The 14083-nt window shown below is 41.2% G+C and overlaps 1 protein-coding gene across 7 annotated transcripts in view; it reads right to left on the reverse strand.

Annotated features, from left to right (window-relative positions):
• Positions 1–1473: 1473 nt before the first annotated feature.
• The window catches only part of LOC126069997 (bromodomain-containing protein 8), a 34364-nt gene continuing 21754 nt past the window's right edge, over positions 1474–14083 (reverse strand). For 3 of the 7 annotated variants that reach the window (XM_049873724.1, XM_049873726.1, XM_049873727.1), the window contains exons 8-22: positions 12036–12172; positions 11271–11489; positions 10744–10888; positions 9440–9649; positions 8764–9044; positions 7955–8404; positions 7567–7660; positions 7315–7361; positions 6324–6538; positions 6055–6147; positions 5791–5859; positions 5260–5437; positions 4431–4535; positions 3793–3837; positions 1475–2183 (exon numbers count right to left, since the gene is read on the reverse strand). In XM_049873724.1, coding sequence (XP_049729681.1) covers positions 2124–2183; positions 3793–3837; positions 4431–4535; positions 5260–5437; positions 5791–5859; positions 6055–6147; positions 6324–6538; positions 7315–7361; positions 7567–7660; positions 7955–8404; positions 8764–9044; positions 9440–9649; positions 10744–10888; positions 11271–11489; positions 12036–12172 — 2348 coding nt within the window. In that variant the 3' untranslated portion in view covers positions 1475–2123. Of the gene's footprint in view, positions 2184–3792; positions 3838–4430; positions 4536–5259; positions 5438–5790; positions 5860–6054; positions 6148–6323; positions 6539–7314; positions 7362–7566; positions 7661–7954; positions 8405–8763; positions 9045–9439; positions 9650–10743; positions 10889–11270; positions 11490–12035; positions 12173–14083 lie in introns of all 7 variants that reach the window. The other 4 variants (XM_049873729.1, XM_049873725.1, XM_049873728.1 and 1 more) reach the window with 4 other exon arrangements.

Raw genomic sequence — 14083 nt, forward strand, 5'->3', positions numbered from 1 at the left:
ACAGAAATTGGCTGAATGGACATGGGGAGTACAGGGTAGAGAGGAGTGTGCTGTCTTGTCTCATTAGGGGGGAGAGTAACTCGGAGTACAAAGCAAGGTGTATATAAATTTTTGTATAAGAGAGACTGACTTATTTGTAAACATTCACTTAAAGCACAGTAAAAACTCAACTATAAGGCAATAAACTCGAGGGGACAAGGAATATCTTTCTCAATGTACACACATTTTTAACCAATCAACCATCAAACCCTCGAAACACACTTTGTTATCCCTCTAATCAATCCTTGTCTTCTGTTTTTGTTGGGTCCTTTGCTTATTAACACATCCTCAAAAATATATATACTTTGAAGTTTCATGTTTGAATTCTATTCAGATATCTCCCAAATCTCTCCACCTTTACCTTTTATATGACTTCTGGTCTCAGATCTCTATGTACCCAGGTCAATATCTTTTAGATATCCCACCACCTGCTTCAACATTTCCAAAACTAAAGTCGCTTTTCTCCTGAATGTCTCCAAAACTTATTTTTCCAAATTTCCTCACCATCACTATTAATCTACAGAACTCAAAACCTTGTTTTGATTCTTCTTTTTCTTATCTTTAGTAAGCAAGTTCTCCTTTCAATTCTTTGCAAGATAATTTTTCTCACTTGTTACTGAACAAATGCTATCGTCTCCTGGTTGGTTTCTCTATCTTCCATCGAAGCTGCTCTCAACAAATTGTCTCCCTACTCAAGGTCTTAGAATGACTATCATCCTTACACGTATTAAATATGAAATTTTAACCTGCCACTCATGCTGTCCTATTTTGTCCCCCTGACCTGGTACCTCACTGTTTCTTAGTATGTTCTTAATTACATTTGCCTCCTTATTGTCCCAACGAAGATGATGCTTTCAACTCAGATGACTGCCTACCAGCTCAAAACCTATATCCCTTAACACCCACCTCTTCCAAAAACTTTTTCAAATTTAAGTCCTTTCAGTGCTTACATCATATGCCTGTTTGTGGATTGCTTTGGGAATATTCTCTAGTTATTTATTTCCAAAGCTTTAACTCCTGGATTGATTGAACTTCTTCCTAACACCTCAAAAACAATGTATCTCCTACTTCCTTAGCATTCTAAGGTTTATAAATCAATCTATTTAAGGCAAAAAAGATCTGTAACTTCTTTCCTAAATATATCTTTCTCGAGGAGGTTCAAAGTATAAGACAATACCCTATTAATCTCTATAGTAAAAGTCTTATTAACTAGTTCATTTCACTAATGAGTTAACAGAAACTGGAATAGAACTCAGATAATAAATTTGGTAACTCAAACTGACTTTAGTATTCAAAGAGCAATGCAAAGCATTCTAAAATATCCAAGAGTCCTACGCATAGAAACAGATGGAATGAAAATGGTAATACTCTAAAAATATCATCTGTAAATGTAGTATTAAATGGCACCTATGCTCCTGAAATAAAGGTCAGTGCTATCAATGACCATACTCTAGTCTTCTTTAAGCAATGCCACGAACAGAACCTTAAAATCTGAAAACCTTAAGTTTTCCCAAACACTCATGGAAGGCTGCATAGGGTAGTCTTTATTGCACAATGCCAACACATTTAAACATTAATTACAAATTAAATCTTGGTTACTTACTTTCCATAAGCTGTAGTACAACAGTTCATATTTATAACATCACATTTCCCCTCTAACAATCTCATTCCCACAAATGATGAGACAGTTACACAGAAGAAATCACAAAGTAAATCTCTCTCTCTCTCTCTCTCTCACACACACACACACACAAAGAACACATCAAAAGCTAAAGTTTTCTTCCAGAGTTTATTGTATATACACACTTCACAGGTTTTTAAAAAATCTGTACACTTCACAAGACAGTACGAACTAGCCACAATCTGCTAGCTACATATAAGGACATTAACACAGCCCATAATTGTTGCCCTAAAACAGGCAATTGGGCTACTCCAACTCTCTGAGAGAGATTTTCCTAGCTCATGTCACGTGGCCCAGGTGCCTCCTCTTCTGTAACTTCCACTTCTGGATCTGGGCCCAGGAGCCCAAGCTCTATCTTGTTTACTTCTATTCAGGTTCAGCTCAAAGACAGTCCTCTGAGGCTTCACTTTTTCATCTTCATATCTGCTTCGATGGCACAGCGGCGCCCCCTGGTTCCCCCATCCTAGATGGCAGGCAGACAAAGAAAGGGAGCATGAGTGAGTTGGTTAGGAGTTAAGAGAGAAGATGCAACATGAAGAATGCTGGGGATTTGGTTTCTTGGGGAGGGGAGAGAATCAGCAGAAAAGTCCGGGGGTATGAGGGGGCATATTTCTGTCTTTCCAAAGATTGGTTAAAGAGCACCTGGTAGTTTGTGAGATGAAATGTCGGACAGAGTATCTTGCTCATACCAACCAGAGGCTGCCTGAATTCACCTGGGGTCCCCCAGAATGACTATTAGTCATCCCACCCAGGCCCCAAATCATGTGCAAAGGAACAGGAAGAGTAAAAGAAAGGTGGGAGAGTCAGAAAGGGCAGTAGATAGTGAGATTCTTGGCTAACGTACCTGTCCAGCTGTTGGTCCCTATAAGAAAGGCCTTTCCTGCAGACTGACCCTGGCACTAGTTCCCTAGCACCTCCTGACAGTTGCTTTCCATGAGATCAGGACAATCAGAAGGCTTCTTTCCATCTGCTGCTCTCTCCCTGAAGCCCAGCTCCTTCATCTTGTGCAATACTTTGCTGTCTTCAATAGATAAAAGTTAGATCCTATTAACCAGCCTCGCAACAGCCAGCCAACTGCTTGGGTGGTCCAGAGTCACTGTTGCAGGCCAATAAGAAAGAACAGAGATTATAGTGTTCTGCCTGTGGTACAGGCTAGAGGCCTGTAAGCAAGATGAACTAGTGAACACTTTTGCTGGGCCAGGCCATTTTTATATGCAAGGATTCTAAAATTTTTAGAGTTCAAGAACACAAGTTGCCTGTGAGGCAACAGTAAGAACAAAAATACCACCTTGCATTTGTACAACACTTTAATTTTTTTTCCAAGTCATTTCCATACCTATTATTTTATCCTCACAACATCCCTGTGAGGTAGGCTGGACAGGTACCTCATTATATTAGCTCTATCACACAGATGAAAATAAGGCCCCAAGAGATTATGTGATAAGCTTAAGATAAGCAGTTTTCTAGCCTGATGCCCCTTCCACTACATCATGCGTCACTGCCCCATAATGAGCAACACAGAGTCAGAGGGTGATTTAATTCGTGCAGGAAAAGAAAATAAGTCTTTAGAATAGCTCTACTAAGCTTCTCTCTAATTCTACCAGCCATTACTGTATGCAGTGGTCATTGTTACTGAAATCTTTAGTGTAAATTTTACTGCGTGTTTGTGTATCAGTCTTTTAACTTAATTTTAAGAGAAGAGAAAAACTAAGAAGCACTTTTAAAAAACCAGCTTAGCAGCTGCTGCTCTGAGCAATCTTCTGTTTTTAAGATTAGAACTGGCAAAAGGCGGAGTCAAGAAATGAGAGGCAAACGCATCCTAGATCCTTTACCCCAATACCTCACTTTAGCCCAGTAACCTCATAAATAATCCCTACCCAGCCCACACACACACACATGCAGAAAGAACAGGAATGCAGAAGAACAGACAGTTTCTTATTCAAGGAACTGAATAAACAGATGTTAAAGACACTGCCACAGTCTGCATAATTGGATTTCCCTCTGTACCCACCCCCAGCAGGAGCTGAGTATCTTTGTGGCAACACCACCTCTTGCAGCCATTCAATACTTACAAAGAGAGAGAGAAGGAAGGCAGGAGAGCCCATGGGGACACTGTCCTGTTAGAGGACAAACAAACACTGATCAGGTTCCACGGAAACTCTCAGCCACAAGCAACCCAAACCTCAGGACAGAGACACAAGCACCATACACACAAAGACAAAATTTAAAAACTCAAGAACAAGAGGAAAGAGATCAAAAGCAATCTGGTCATTATGTCTTTGGAATAGAAACTGATGGCCTCCAACAGCTGCAAGCTAAGTTATTTCCCCCATCTTGAGAGCATTCTCCCAGAGGAATTAATAATTCATTCATTCAACTCAGTTCCTCCTGTGTGAGTGGGCCCCCCGTCAGAGCAGGCTTCTTCAATGTTTGGATGGGAGCAAACAACTACCATGCTAAAGAGAACGCCAGGGATTTGGAGACTGGCCTATATAACACCCAGACACCTGAAAGTTCCTAACAGAAGTAACTTCTAAATCAGTCAGAAATTCATCTGATTATAAGTTACTAAATTTCTAAAGACCTATGTGTCTGTACACCACTCAAATATAGAAGCCTGGCAGAACCAAGTAATAACATAAGGTTCTTGGAAGTTTCAGACTTCTACCACTGGACCACAGGCCAACAGGCTCTTCCCTGGTCTCCTTACCTTCTCTGAAGAATCCTGTTTACGGGTAGAATCTCTCCCTCGAAGACTTTTTGCACTGATCCCAGATTCAGATGTTTGCATAATCAATTGTGTGGCCAGGAATTGCTGTAGGGAGAAGAAATAGGATTGGCTCTAAAGACTTGATTGAGTAGGGAAGAATTAAGACACTTTAAGCTTTGTAAAGAGGACTCTGCATGGTACCCTTTTACAAACAGCACTCAAATACTTCTTAACTGGAAGTTCAACATATTAGGTTTTAATTCTAGTTGTCACAGGCATGTTAAAGAATCTGAAAATCCCAAATGGCCCTAACTTCTTTGGGCTATAATATGGTATCAAAATCTCTTTACTCTAAAAATGGGAAAAGGAATAAAAACAGGATGAACTTAAGATCATTAAGCAATTTATCTGGCTGACTCTGAGAGATAAATAACATTTCTTTAATTTCAATCTCCCAAAGGGTGACTTGCCTGGTAATGCAACTATAGGACAGTAGATTATATGTGACAAAAGGGTAGGGAGAAGAAACTACATATTCATTGTCTACGATGTACCAGTGCTTAACATAATTTAAAAACTACATGTTCACCATTTTATAAATAAGGAAACTGAAGTTATTTGCCCAAGAAAGACAGAATACTCTATCACAACTCTTTTACCAAATCGAAGAAAACCAAAATGAATTCAGCAAGAACAAAATTTTAAGCTCTTGTGTCCTGATGGCTATTTCAAGTAAACGCCACAGAACCCCTTCCTATCACCAACATGAATCCTTCTCATGAACATTTCCTTTTCATCCTTGCTAAAACACTAAGGATTTTCCAAGTACCTGGATCTGCTCCAAGACATCTCGCTGCATCTCTACCGCCATGTGGTAGACATCATGGTCTGAGCTATTGTACATTACAGCATTCTGGAACATCAGCATGATGTCACGCTGAAACTCAGCTGTGCTGCGGATCAGGCCATTTTCAATGTTTTTCTTAATAGTTGACAAATCCATAGGCCTAAAAGGGGAACAGGGATAAATGACAGTGGAGGAGGGAAGAGGACTCACCTCAATCTCTGAACATATTGTCACCAGCTGGCAGGACCGAAAACATCAACCCCTTACCCCCAAAAATACACTTAACCCAAAAAACAAAGTCAGTCTGTATAATAGGTATTGAGAAAGGTAATAAGAGGGTTAATTCTTTTAGACTATCAGTGGTTATCCAGCCACTAGAATGGTTTGTTTATCACTTGGTCACTCTTACTCATATCAAAAACATTTGCCCTAAACTATCTAAAAGCAAAATTCACTAAGACTTGACAACTTACAACCCGGGCAAGTCAGCATGTTGGAGAGACCATGGCTTACCTCTGCACAATGCTATGGTAGCCAGGTGCTATGTCATCTGTTACAGGCTGAAGAAAGACATTGGCATACCTGTCCAAAAAGAATACGACGGAATTACTGACCCATTCTCCAAAAGCACAGATGAGGGAACTTTTCTAAGTAGCTGAAGGTTTTAAGAGACAACTCTAGTAGTTCCATATAAGCCTACTCAGACTTTTTTCTAGTCACCAATAATGAGGAGGAGCAGGAGAAAATGTTCATACTGAATTGGGAACGTTCCCTCACCTGTGATTAGCTGCAGCTCTCCATACAAGCATGATGGCTTTCTTCCAGATTTTCTGTGCCTGAATGGCTTCCTGGTCCTCACTACACACAGAGCTGGAATAAAGACGACACAGGCAGAAGTTAAAAAAAAAATTCCTAATCATTTCTCGTCAACTATTTATTTCAGGCCAAGAAAGGGAAGATGAAAAAGTTAAGACTGAAGAAAAGATTCTCTCTCCCACTTCTCACTTTCAGTGCCCTGACCTCAAAGAAAGAATTCAGATACTCACAACTGTGAAGAAGCAGGGCTGCTGGGGATGGAGTCTGCCAGTGTGTGGGACTGCAGTGTAGCATTGTGGATGCTAAAGCCATCATCACTCTCACTCACGGGAGGTTCATTATCCATTTCTGACAAATAGCCTTCCCCTTGATCTTCTTCCTTGGGCTCTTCTAGGCTGGCTGCTTCACTGACTCCATCTTCCTCCTCATCCTCACCTGGGGCATCCTTAGACACAGTGTTCTCCAGTCAACAAATGTAAGCCAAGCTATCCCGCAAAGCATCACTAAACATGTCTGTCTTTTGGGTTAGATCAGTTCTAAAAACAGCCTCACACTATGTTTTCTGACTGAGCCCTCTATCACTTTTACTATCAACTATTTACAGATACTAATGGATCAAGTAAGGTAATTTGGAACCTGGGCAAAGAGTAAGACCCAGGGTTTTTTTAAAAAGAAGGGAAAAAAAAAAAAGCTACTTACTTAAGGCTAAGCTAAGAGGTGTTCCTTCTTTCCCCTTGCTCTTGAGAGGAACTCTGACCCTGGGTACAAAGTTATCAAAAATAATTTTTATTTCGTGTCTCATCTGATGGAGCAAGCTCACAATGCACTACTTAAAGTCTGTTAACTACAGCTTTAGTAATTCTAAAAAGAAAATTTTAGGTGCTTCTGTATGGACAGTCCTAGTTAATATTCTGATTTCTAATAGTGTTGTTCTCCCTGGCTCTACTATTCCAATTCACTCTGGGTTTATCAAAGCTTCTTTGTGCACTATACGCAAAGAAAGGTCTGTGTGACTTTCACAAACTCTTTCAGATGGAAAGCACATGTTGCCGTGATACTACCACTGTGCCTGACTGTCCACTACTCCTTTTCCCCATGCAACTCCTAAACCAATCTCATCTTGAAGAATAAAGATGTGAATTTACTGGAATTCATTAAAAAGGTAGTGCTATAGGGAAATCTAGTCACATGACAAGAGGAATAAAGAAAAGTCTGAAATACCTTTATCTGGCTTCCAAAAATAGTCCCTGATTCTTCTTTCAATGAGTCTGCAGAGGAGAGAAAGACTACCTGAAGATTTTTCCACCTTAGCCTTCCCCTTCCTATGGACCATAATCCCCTGCAGCTCTCCTTTCCATGCTGACCTGCTCTAACTCCTCTACTTGCCCACAACCCACAATCCCTCAGAAGCCAAAGCGAATGACCTCAAGTTAATTAGTTACAGAGTAAAAATTTCCTTGCCTTACTATTTACCTGACATTTCAAACTTGTGCTGAGTCTCTGCCTCTAAAGGATCTTCAATAGGATTTGAGCCATGTGATGGAGACAACATGCTTTCAGGAGATGCCTGAAGACCAAAGAGAACATACACTCTTAAGTACTGGTGACTACTACAGCTCACAGAATTTTATGCCTTAATGACAATGAGACTGGAGAAGAAATTCTAAGTAAATCTAAGTAATATGATTCTAATGGTCACCTTAACAGGAAGAGGACAAGTAAAACACTGATCACAACCTATGAGCTCTGGACACATCAAACACGTCAGAACTCAGGAATGTAACAGGAAAACCAAAAGCCTGAAGTGTCATTTCTTACCTAAGGTAGAACCCTCCATCTTTCCAGCCCCTGAACTTAATACCTCTGCCTTCACAGTTGTAAGCTGGGTCTCATCGCCTTTCCCACTGGAAACATCTGCTTCAGCAATCTCTCCAGTTGCAGTACTTCTGGGATCCTCATCTAAGTCTTGACTCCTAAGCTCTGGTGGCTCCATACTTAAGGCTGGAACAACCCCAGCTATTTCAGCCCTGGAAATGCCTTGCTCTGGTTCTGTAGGCTCCACTTTGATCTCAACACTGGGCTCCCTGATGTCCACCAGTTCATGAATTGCTTTGTTTTCTGTTTCCTCAAAGTCCAGCCTCTCTTCCTTGACCGTCATCTCCGGTGCAGGGAGAGGTACTGGCTTGTCCCGCTCCTGTTGGATAGGGTGCTCCCAGGGGCCAGGCAGGGACTGAGGATCATCGTTCTCTTCACAGAATGATAGTGCTGCTTCCACTGCTGCTACGTCCAGTACTTCAGGATGATCATCTACCTGTCCCATAATACACAGACTGTTGAAGTCACAGAAGAAAGCAAAGCCCAGGTCCCTCAATTCTGTTAGCACCAAATGAGATGGCCTAAATCTGCATTTTCTCTCTCCACCTCCTCCATGTAGTGGAAGCAACCAATGGATAAGGACCTGTCCTGTGAAAGCCAGTAACATAGGATGGCTGGGGAGATGACTAATATGTCAGTATCAAAAGACTTTGGAGATAATGAGATGGAGATGAGCAGGAAAGTTTGCTTTTTGTTTGTTTAAGTAATTCTTACTACCAGAAGCAAGGAGAGGCTAAGGAGGGAAGCCTATGTAGGACCCATGGGAGATTCTTTTGGGCTTTGCTGAATAATTACCTTGTCCTCAATGATAGCAATGATGTCTCCAACAGTCTCAAAGTCCAGCTCTTCGCCTGTGTAAGACACAGCAATATCCATCTTCTCGGCCAGATCTAAATCTTCCTTTCCATCAATACTGGGAGCCTTTGATCCTCCAGGGGCTTCTGCTACCCCTGATCGAAAACACTCTTCTTTGATAGAATTGATGATCATGGAGATCTCATTGCTATCCATGGAAACAGTCACAGTATGTGGATCCCCCACGGCCTCCATAGGAACACAGGTGTCAGGCTGACTCACTTAATAACAGGAAGAGAAAAGCATCTCAAAATCTTATTAGGTCCCAAGTGACTACATGGAGATCACATCCAAGCTGTAGACAGACATCAAGTACCCATACATTTAGGCTCAGGAAAAGTTATCTTATACCTGCCTCTGTCTTCTTTTCCCCAGTTTTATCGAGAAAGTAAGGTAAGAATCACATTCTTTAGCCCTCTCATATTTTCCCTCAACACTTAAATGCCCACCCACCTCTTCTTACAGCCTCAGTTTTTCTAAGTATAAAGATGACATATGTCTACGGAGAACAGAAGCATCTAAACTAGAACTGATGCTCTTGGTCATCTTTCTCTGACTAAAGCTCAAAATTAAATATGGACCTAGTGGCTGCTCAGGGCGTGGGTCAGGGACGCACCTGGAGCTACACTCTCAGGAGTGGAGACAGCCGGAGCAGAGGATGGTGCTGGCAGCGCAGGCATCATGACAATGGTAGCCTGGGACACAGACTCTACAGGGGGTGGCACAAGTTTAACTGGAGGCTCACTGGCAACAGTACTGAAGGAAGCAAGAGGTGTGGTAAACTGTGTAGGACCAGCTTCTAAAAGCCGGGAAAGAGTGGGAGCACCTAACAGACAAAGAGGTACACAAAATGAGGTAAGAAGAAAGCACATGAACAAGAAGAAACAGCCACTTTGTTTAAGGCTCAACTAAGAAATTTTTTATAGACTCAAAGGATGAAAGCAACTCTCATGTTGAATAAAATAAGCTCATTATCTGCATCCTTACTTTCTCCAACTTTACTCAAGAACTACTTCTTCTAAGTTAAGAATGAGCCAAAACACCAGAGCATACAACGTTGTAATTTTTCCTCAAAAAAAAAAAAAAAAAAGAACTGGTACAAATAAATCTGCCACTTCTGCAACATGCTGTAAGCCATCCAAGTTCAACATGATTCAAATACCAGTATCTAAAGTTTAAGAGGTATTTTGTAAAGCTTTCTTTTTTTTTCTTTTTCATTTTCTACCTCATTTAATTCTTCTTAAGAATTAAATGTGATGTATACACTGAACATCTGCAATTAATAAAGAGGAAACTGAGGCTCAAGAGTTAAGTTACCTATTCAAAGTCACGAATCCAATGGGTGGCAAGCCCAGTTCTCTGGTTCCAAATCTTTTGTCCCCCTGTTCTATATGTAATCTTAGGTAACTCTAAGCACCCTTCCGTGATTTTGCAAGCCCCCAAAAAGCAGCCATTAACTTCATTATTCCTCTCATGAATATCTATACTGTGGTCACACAGGCTATCAATGTCTTTTTTTTTTTTTTAATTGTGCTTTAAGTGAAAGTTTACAATTCAAGTCAGTTTCTCATATGGACACTTATATACACACAGTTGTGTTACCCTAGTTGCTCCCCCCTATAATGTGACAGCATACTTCTCCTCTCTACCCTGTATTTCCCGTGTCCACTCGACCAGCTCCTGTCCTCGTCTACCTTCTCATCTTGCCTCCGGACAGGAGCTAGGGCTATCAATATCTTACGGATGGAATGAATTTACAATCCGTAACACTACGTGGTGTAACAGGCAAAGTACAGCTCCGAGGTTGGGCTTTAAATCTAGGATTGACAATTGTTCAGTAACAAATGCTAGCAAACCCAGAGTCAATGCCAAGTTCAACATCTCTAAAGTAAAGGAGATAAAAGAAAAGCGGTGACTTACCTGAAGCGGCAGGGGAGGCTGCAACAGTGTTGGGTGTTTGCTGCATCTCCCCACCATGTATCACGGGAAGGACCCCGCCTACCTCCAAGAGGACACCTGTACTGTTCAGATGGCCAGTAGTCACAGCCATTTCATTCTCACTGACCTACCAGGGAAGAATAGAGGTGAAGGCTACACTCAAGGTTTCTATTACTACCACTTCCCAAAAGAGCTCCAGCAGTTGACCACACTTCATGAAAATTAAAAGTTAATATCCATAGAGAATAATTTCAGACCCAAGGGAAATTCTAAACTATAATTTTCAAAACTTATTTGACAAGAGTTTTCTAGAGAAGAGAACCAAAGTAATTGTGGTTCAGGTACCTCAGGACCCAAGGAGACTTTTTTCGTTTTTTTAATTAACAGTTAACTAAGATTTTTTCCTTTTTTGGAACTTTCTTTTTCCCATGTCATATTTTAGGTCCCAGGCACTCCCTTCCAAGTACTAAATCACCACAGCTCTCAAACACCCACAGAAGTCTCCATACCAGTCTGGGGCTAGTAGGCAGGAGGCTGCCCTTCTTCAAGAGCTCTGACAGCAGAGGGGAGGGGGGTGGAGTTGCTTTCTGTCCAAGCATCTTTTTCTGGGGTGAATCATCTGTTACTGGGGTCATGGGGGCTTCTAAGGGTGCAGAGCCTGGAGGAAGGGTGTCAGGAATCCCAGGAAACGAGGTGACTGGGGTACTCGGCAAAGTCCCAGGGGTTACCTAAGAGACAACAGAGAACCTTTATCTGACTTCTCAAACTCTGGAAGGTTCCCTACTAATCTGGTTGGGTTAGTGTGTCTAACTATTACTTTATTAGTCCTAAGTGGAATTGCCCAGAAACCCTCTACCTTCCCTGCTCTCAGCCATACCTTTCTAACTGCTCCCCTGCCAATTTTTCTATCCACCCACTCAAACCCACAATGATCCAACCATTCTACCCAACTTGCCTTGTACAAATTCCTTATCCACTACCAGTACTATATTTACAAGGGAATTGTCCCTTATTTTAGCAGGAATTTCACAAGACTAATACTTAGGAAATAATACCTTAACATCACCTTTTACATATTTCTCTAAAGGTCACAAACCTCAATGTTTTTAGGTCCACCCTTATCTTAGAGCACAAAACATAGTAAATTAAGTCTTTAGCATTCAGACCAAGAGAGGAAGTTGCCTCTAAGCCATAAGTGGTTTCCTCAAAACTCAGATCTCTGCTGGCTTATTGTCCCTTTGCTGGTCAATTCCTGAGGATGGAAATACACTCACCCCAGGGGTAGTCTCGTCCATAGTGGCTGAAGTCAAGTCCCCAAGTGGAAAATCACCTCCTGGGGAAGCAGAATCTATAGGAGATCGGACCATCACGGTTGGCAACCTCCGAGGGGGTGTTTTTACTGCTTGACGAGCTAGAACAGGAAAGAAAACAATGTCTAAATCTTCACGATTAAATAAAACACCACTCTGCTGTTACATAATAATGGACAAGTAGGGATGGCACATTACCAAAACACAGTAAGTTTGGATTAGAAAGCTTTCTTTATCCCTTCTTAGAGATGGATCATTTTTAGCCTAATGTTTGCTAAAAGCAATTCTCATACCACCACTAAACAATGTGTTTAACCTATTTAACTATCAAAAAGGTCCTTGGAGTGGGAAACTCGTTTAAACACCCCTCTATATCCTTTTTCAGCAACTTATTAAGATTCTGCTTTTAACAAGATGCAAAGACTTCATTTGGCTCAGAGCATGTATTCCTAGAGTCGCAAATGCTTAAGTTCCTCCTCTCATCCAATGACTGAGGTTTTTTTTTTTTTTTTTTTATTGTACTTCAGATGAAGGTTTACAGAGGAAACTAGCTTCTCATTAAACAATACACGTACTGTTTTGTGACACTGGTTGCCAAACCCATGACATGTCAATACTCCCCCCTTCTCAACCTTGGGTTCCCCATTACCAGCTTTCCTGTCCCCTCCTGCTTTTTCATCCTTGGCTCTGGGGTGGTGTGCCCATTTAATCTCATTTTGTTTTATGGGCCTGTCTAATCTTTTGCTGAAAGGTGAACCTCAGGAGTGACTTCATTACTGAGCTAAAAGGGTGTCCGGGGGCCATACTCTCAGGGTTTCTCCAGTCTCTGTCGGACCAGTAAGTCTGGTCTGTTTTTTGAGTTAGAATTTTGTTCTGTATTTTTCTCCAGCTCTGTCCGGGGCCCTCTATTGTGATCCCTCTCAGGGCAGTCAGTGGTGGTAGCCAGGCACCATCTAGTTGTGCTGGACTCAGTCCGGTGGAGGATGCGATAGTTGTGGTCCATTAGACCTTTGGACTAATCTTTTCCTTGTATGTTTAGCTTTCTTCATTCTCCCTTGTTCCAGATGGGGTGACAAGAGTGGAACGTCTCAGATGGCTGCTCACAAGCTTTTAAGACCCCAGATGCTACTCATCAAAGTAGAATGTAGAACATTTTCTTTATAAACTATGTATGCCAATTGAGTTAAACGTCCCGAGACCATGGTTCCCACAGCCCTCAGCCTAGTAATCTGGTCTCTCAGGGAGTTTGGATGTTTCTATGGTGCTTCTATGACCCTGCCATAGACAAGTTTTGCTGGCTTCCCCAGTATTGTGTACTGTCTTACTCTTTACCGAAGTTACCACTTATCTATTGTCTATTTAGTGTTTTCCATCCCTGCCTCTTCCCTCCCTCGTAACCATAAAAGATTGTTTCTTTTTGTGTGTAAACCTTTTCATGAGTTTTTACAGTAGTGGTCTCATACAATATTTGTCCTTTTGTGACTGACTCATTTCACTCAGCATAATAATGCCCTCCAGATTCATCCATGTTGTGAGATGCCTTGCAGATTCATTACTGTCCTTTATCGTTACATAGTTTTACATAGTACCCCATTGGGCTTATGTACCGTAGTCAGTTTATCCATTCATCAGTTGATGGGCATCTAAGTTGTTTCTGTCTTTTTGCTACTGTGAACAATGCTGCAATGAACATAGGTGTGCCTATGTCTATTTGTGCTATGGCTCTTATTTCTCTAAGATATATTCCTAGAATGACTGAGCTATTCTTAATCTTTCTACAGGCTTTGACATCTAAAACCTTAATTATGCTTGATGTCTTATTATCAAGCCTTTATGTTCTAAAAGTCAATTCAAAGTCTAGAGAGATCTGAGCAGAGCTCATTTTCTAAGAGATTCCTCTTGGATATTGAGGGATGTTTTTATTCTGGTAGGAAAGAATATGAGAGAGGAAAGTATGCCAATAAATTCGAACTAGTGAACTCTACGTTGCAAAATAGTCTTCTTCCACTGTC

This window comes from Elephas maximus, chromosome 2, assembly GCF_024166365.1.
Source record: "Elephas maximus indicus isolate mEleMax1 chromosome 2, mEleMax1 primary haplotype, whole genome shotgun sequence".
NCBI classification, from domain to species: Eukaryota; Metazoa; Chordata; class Mammalia; order Proboscidea; family Elephantidae; genus Elephas; species Elephas maximus.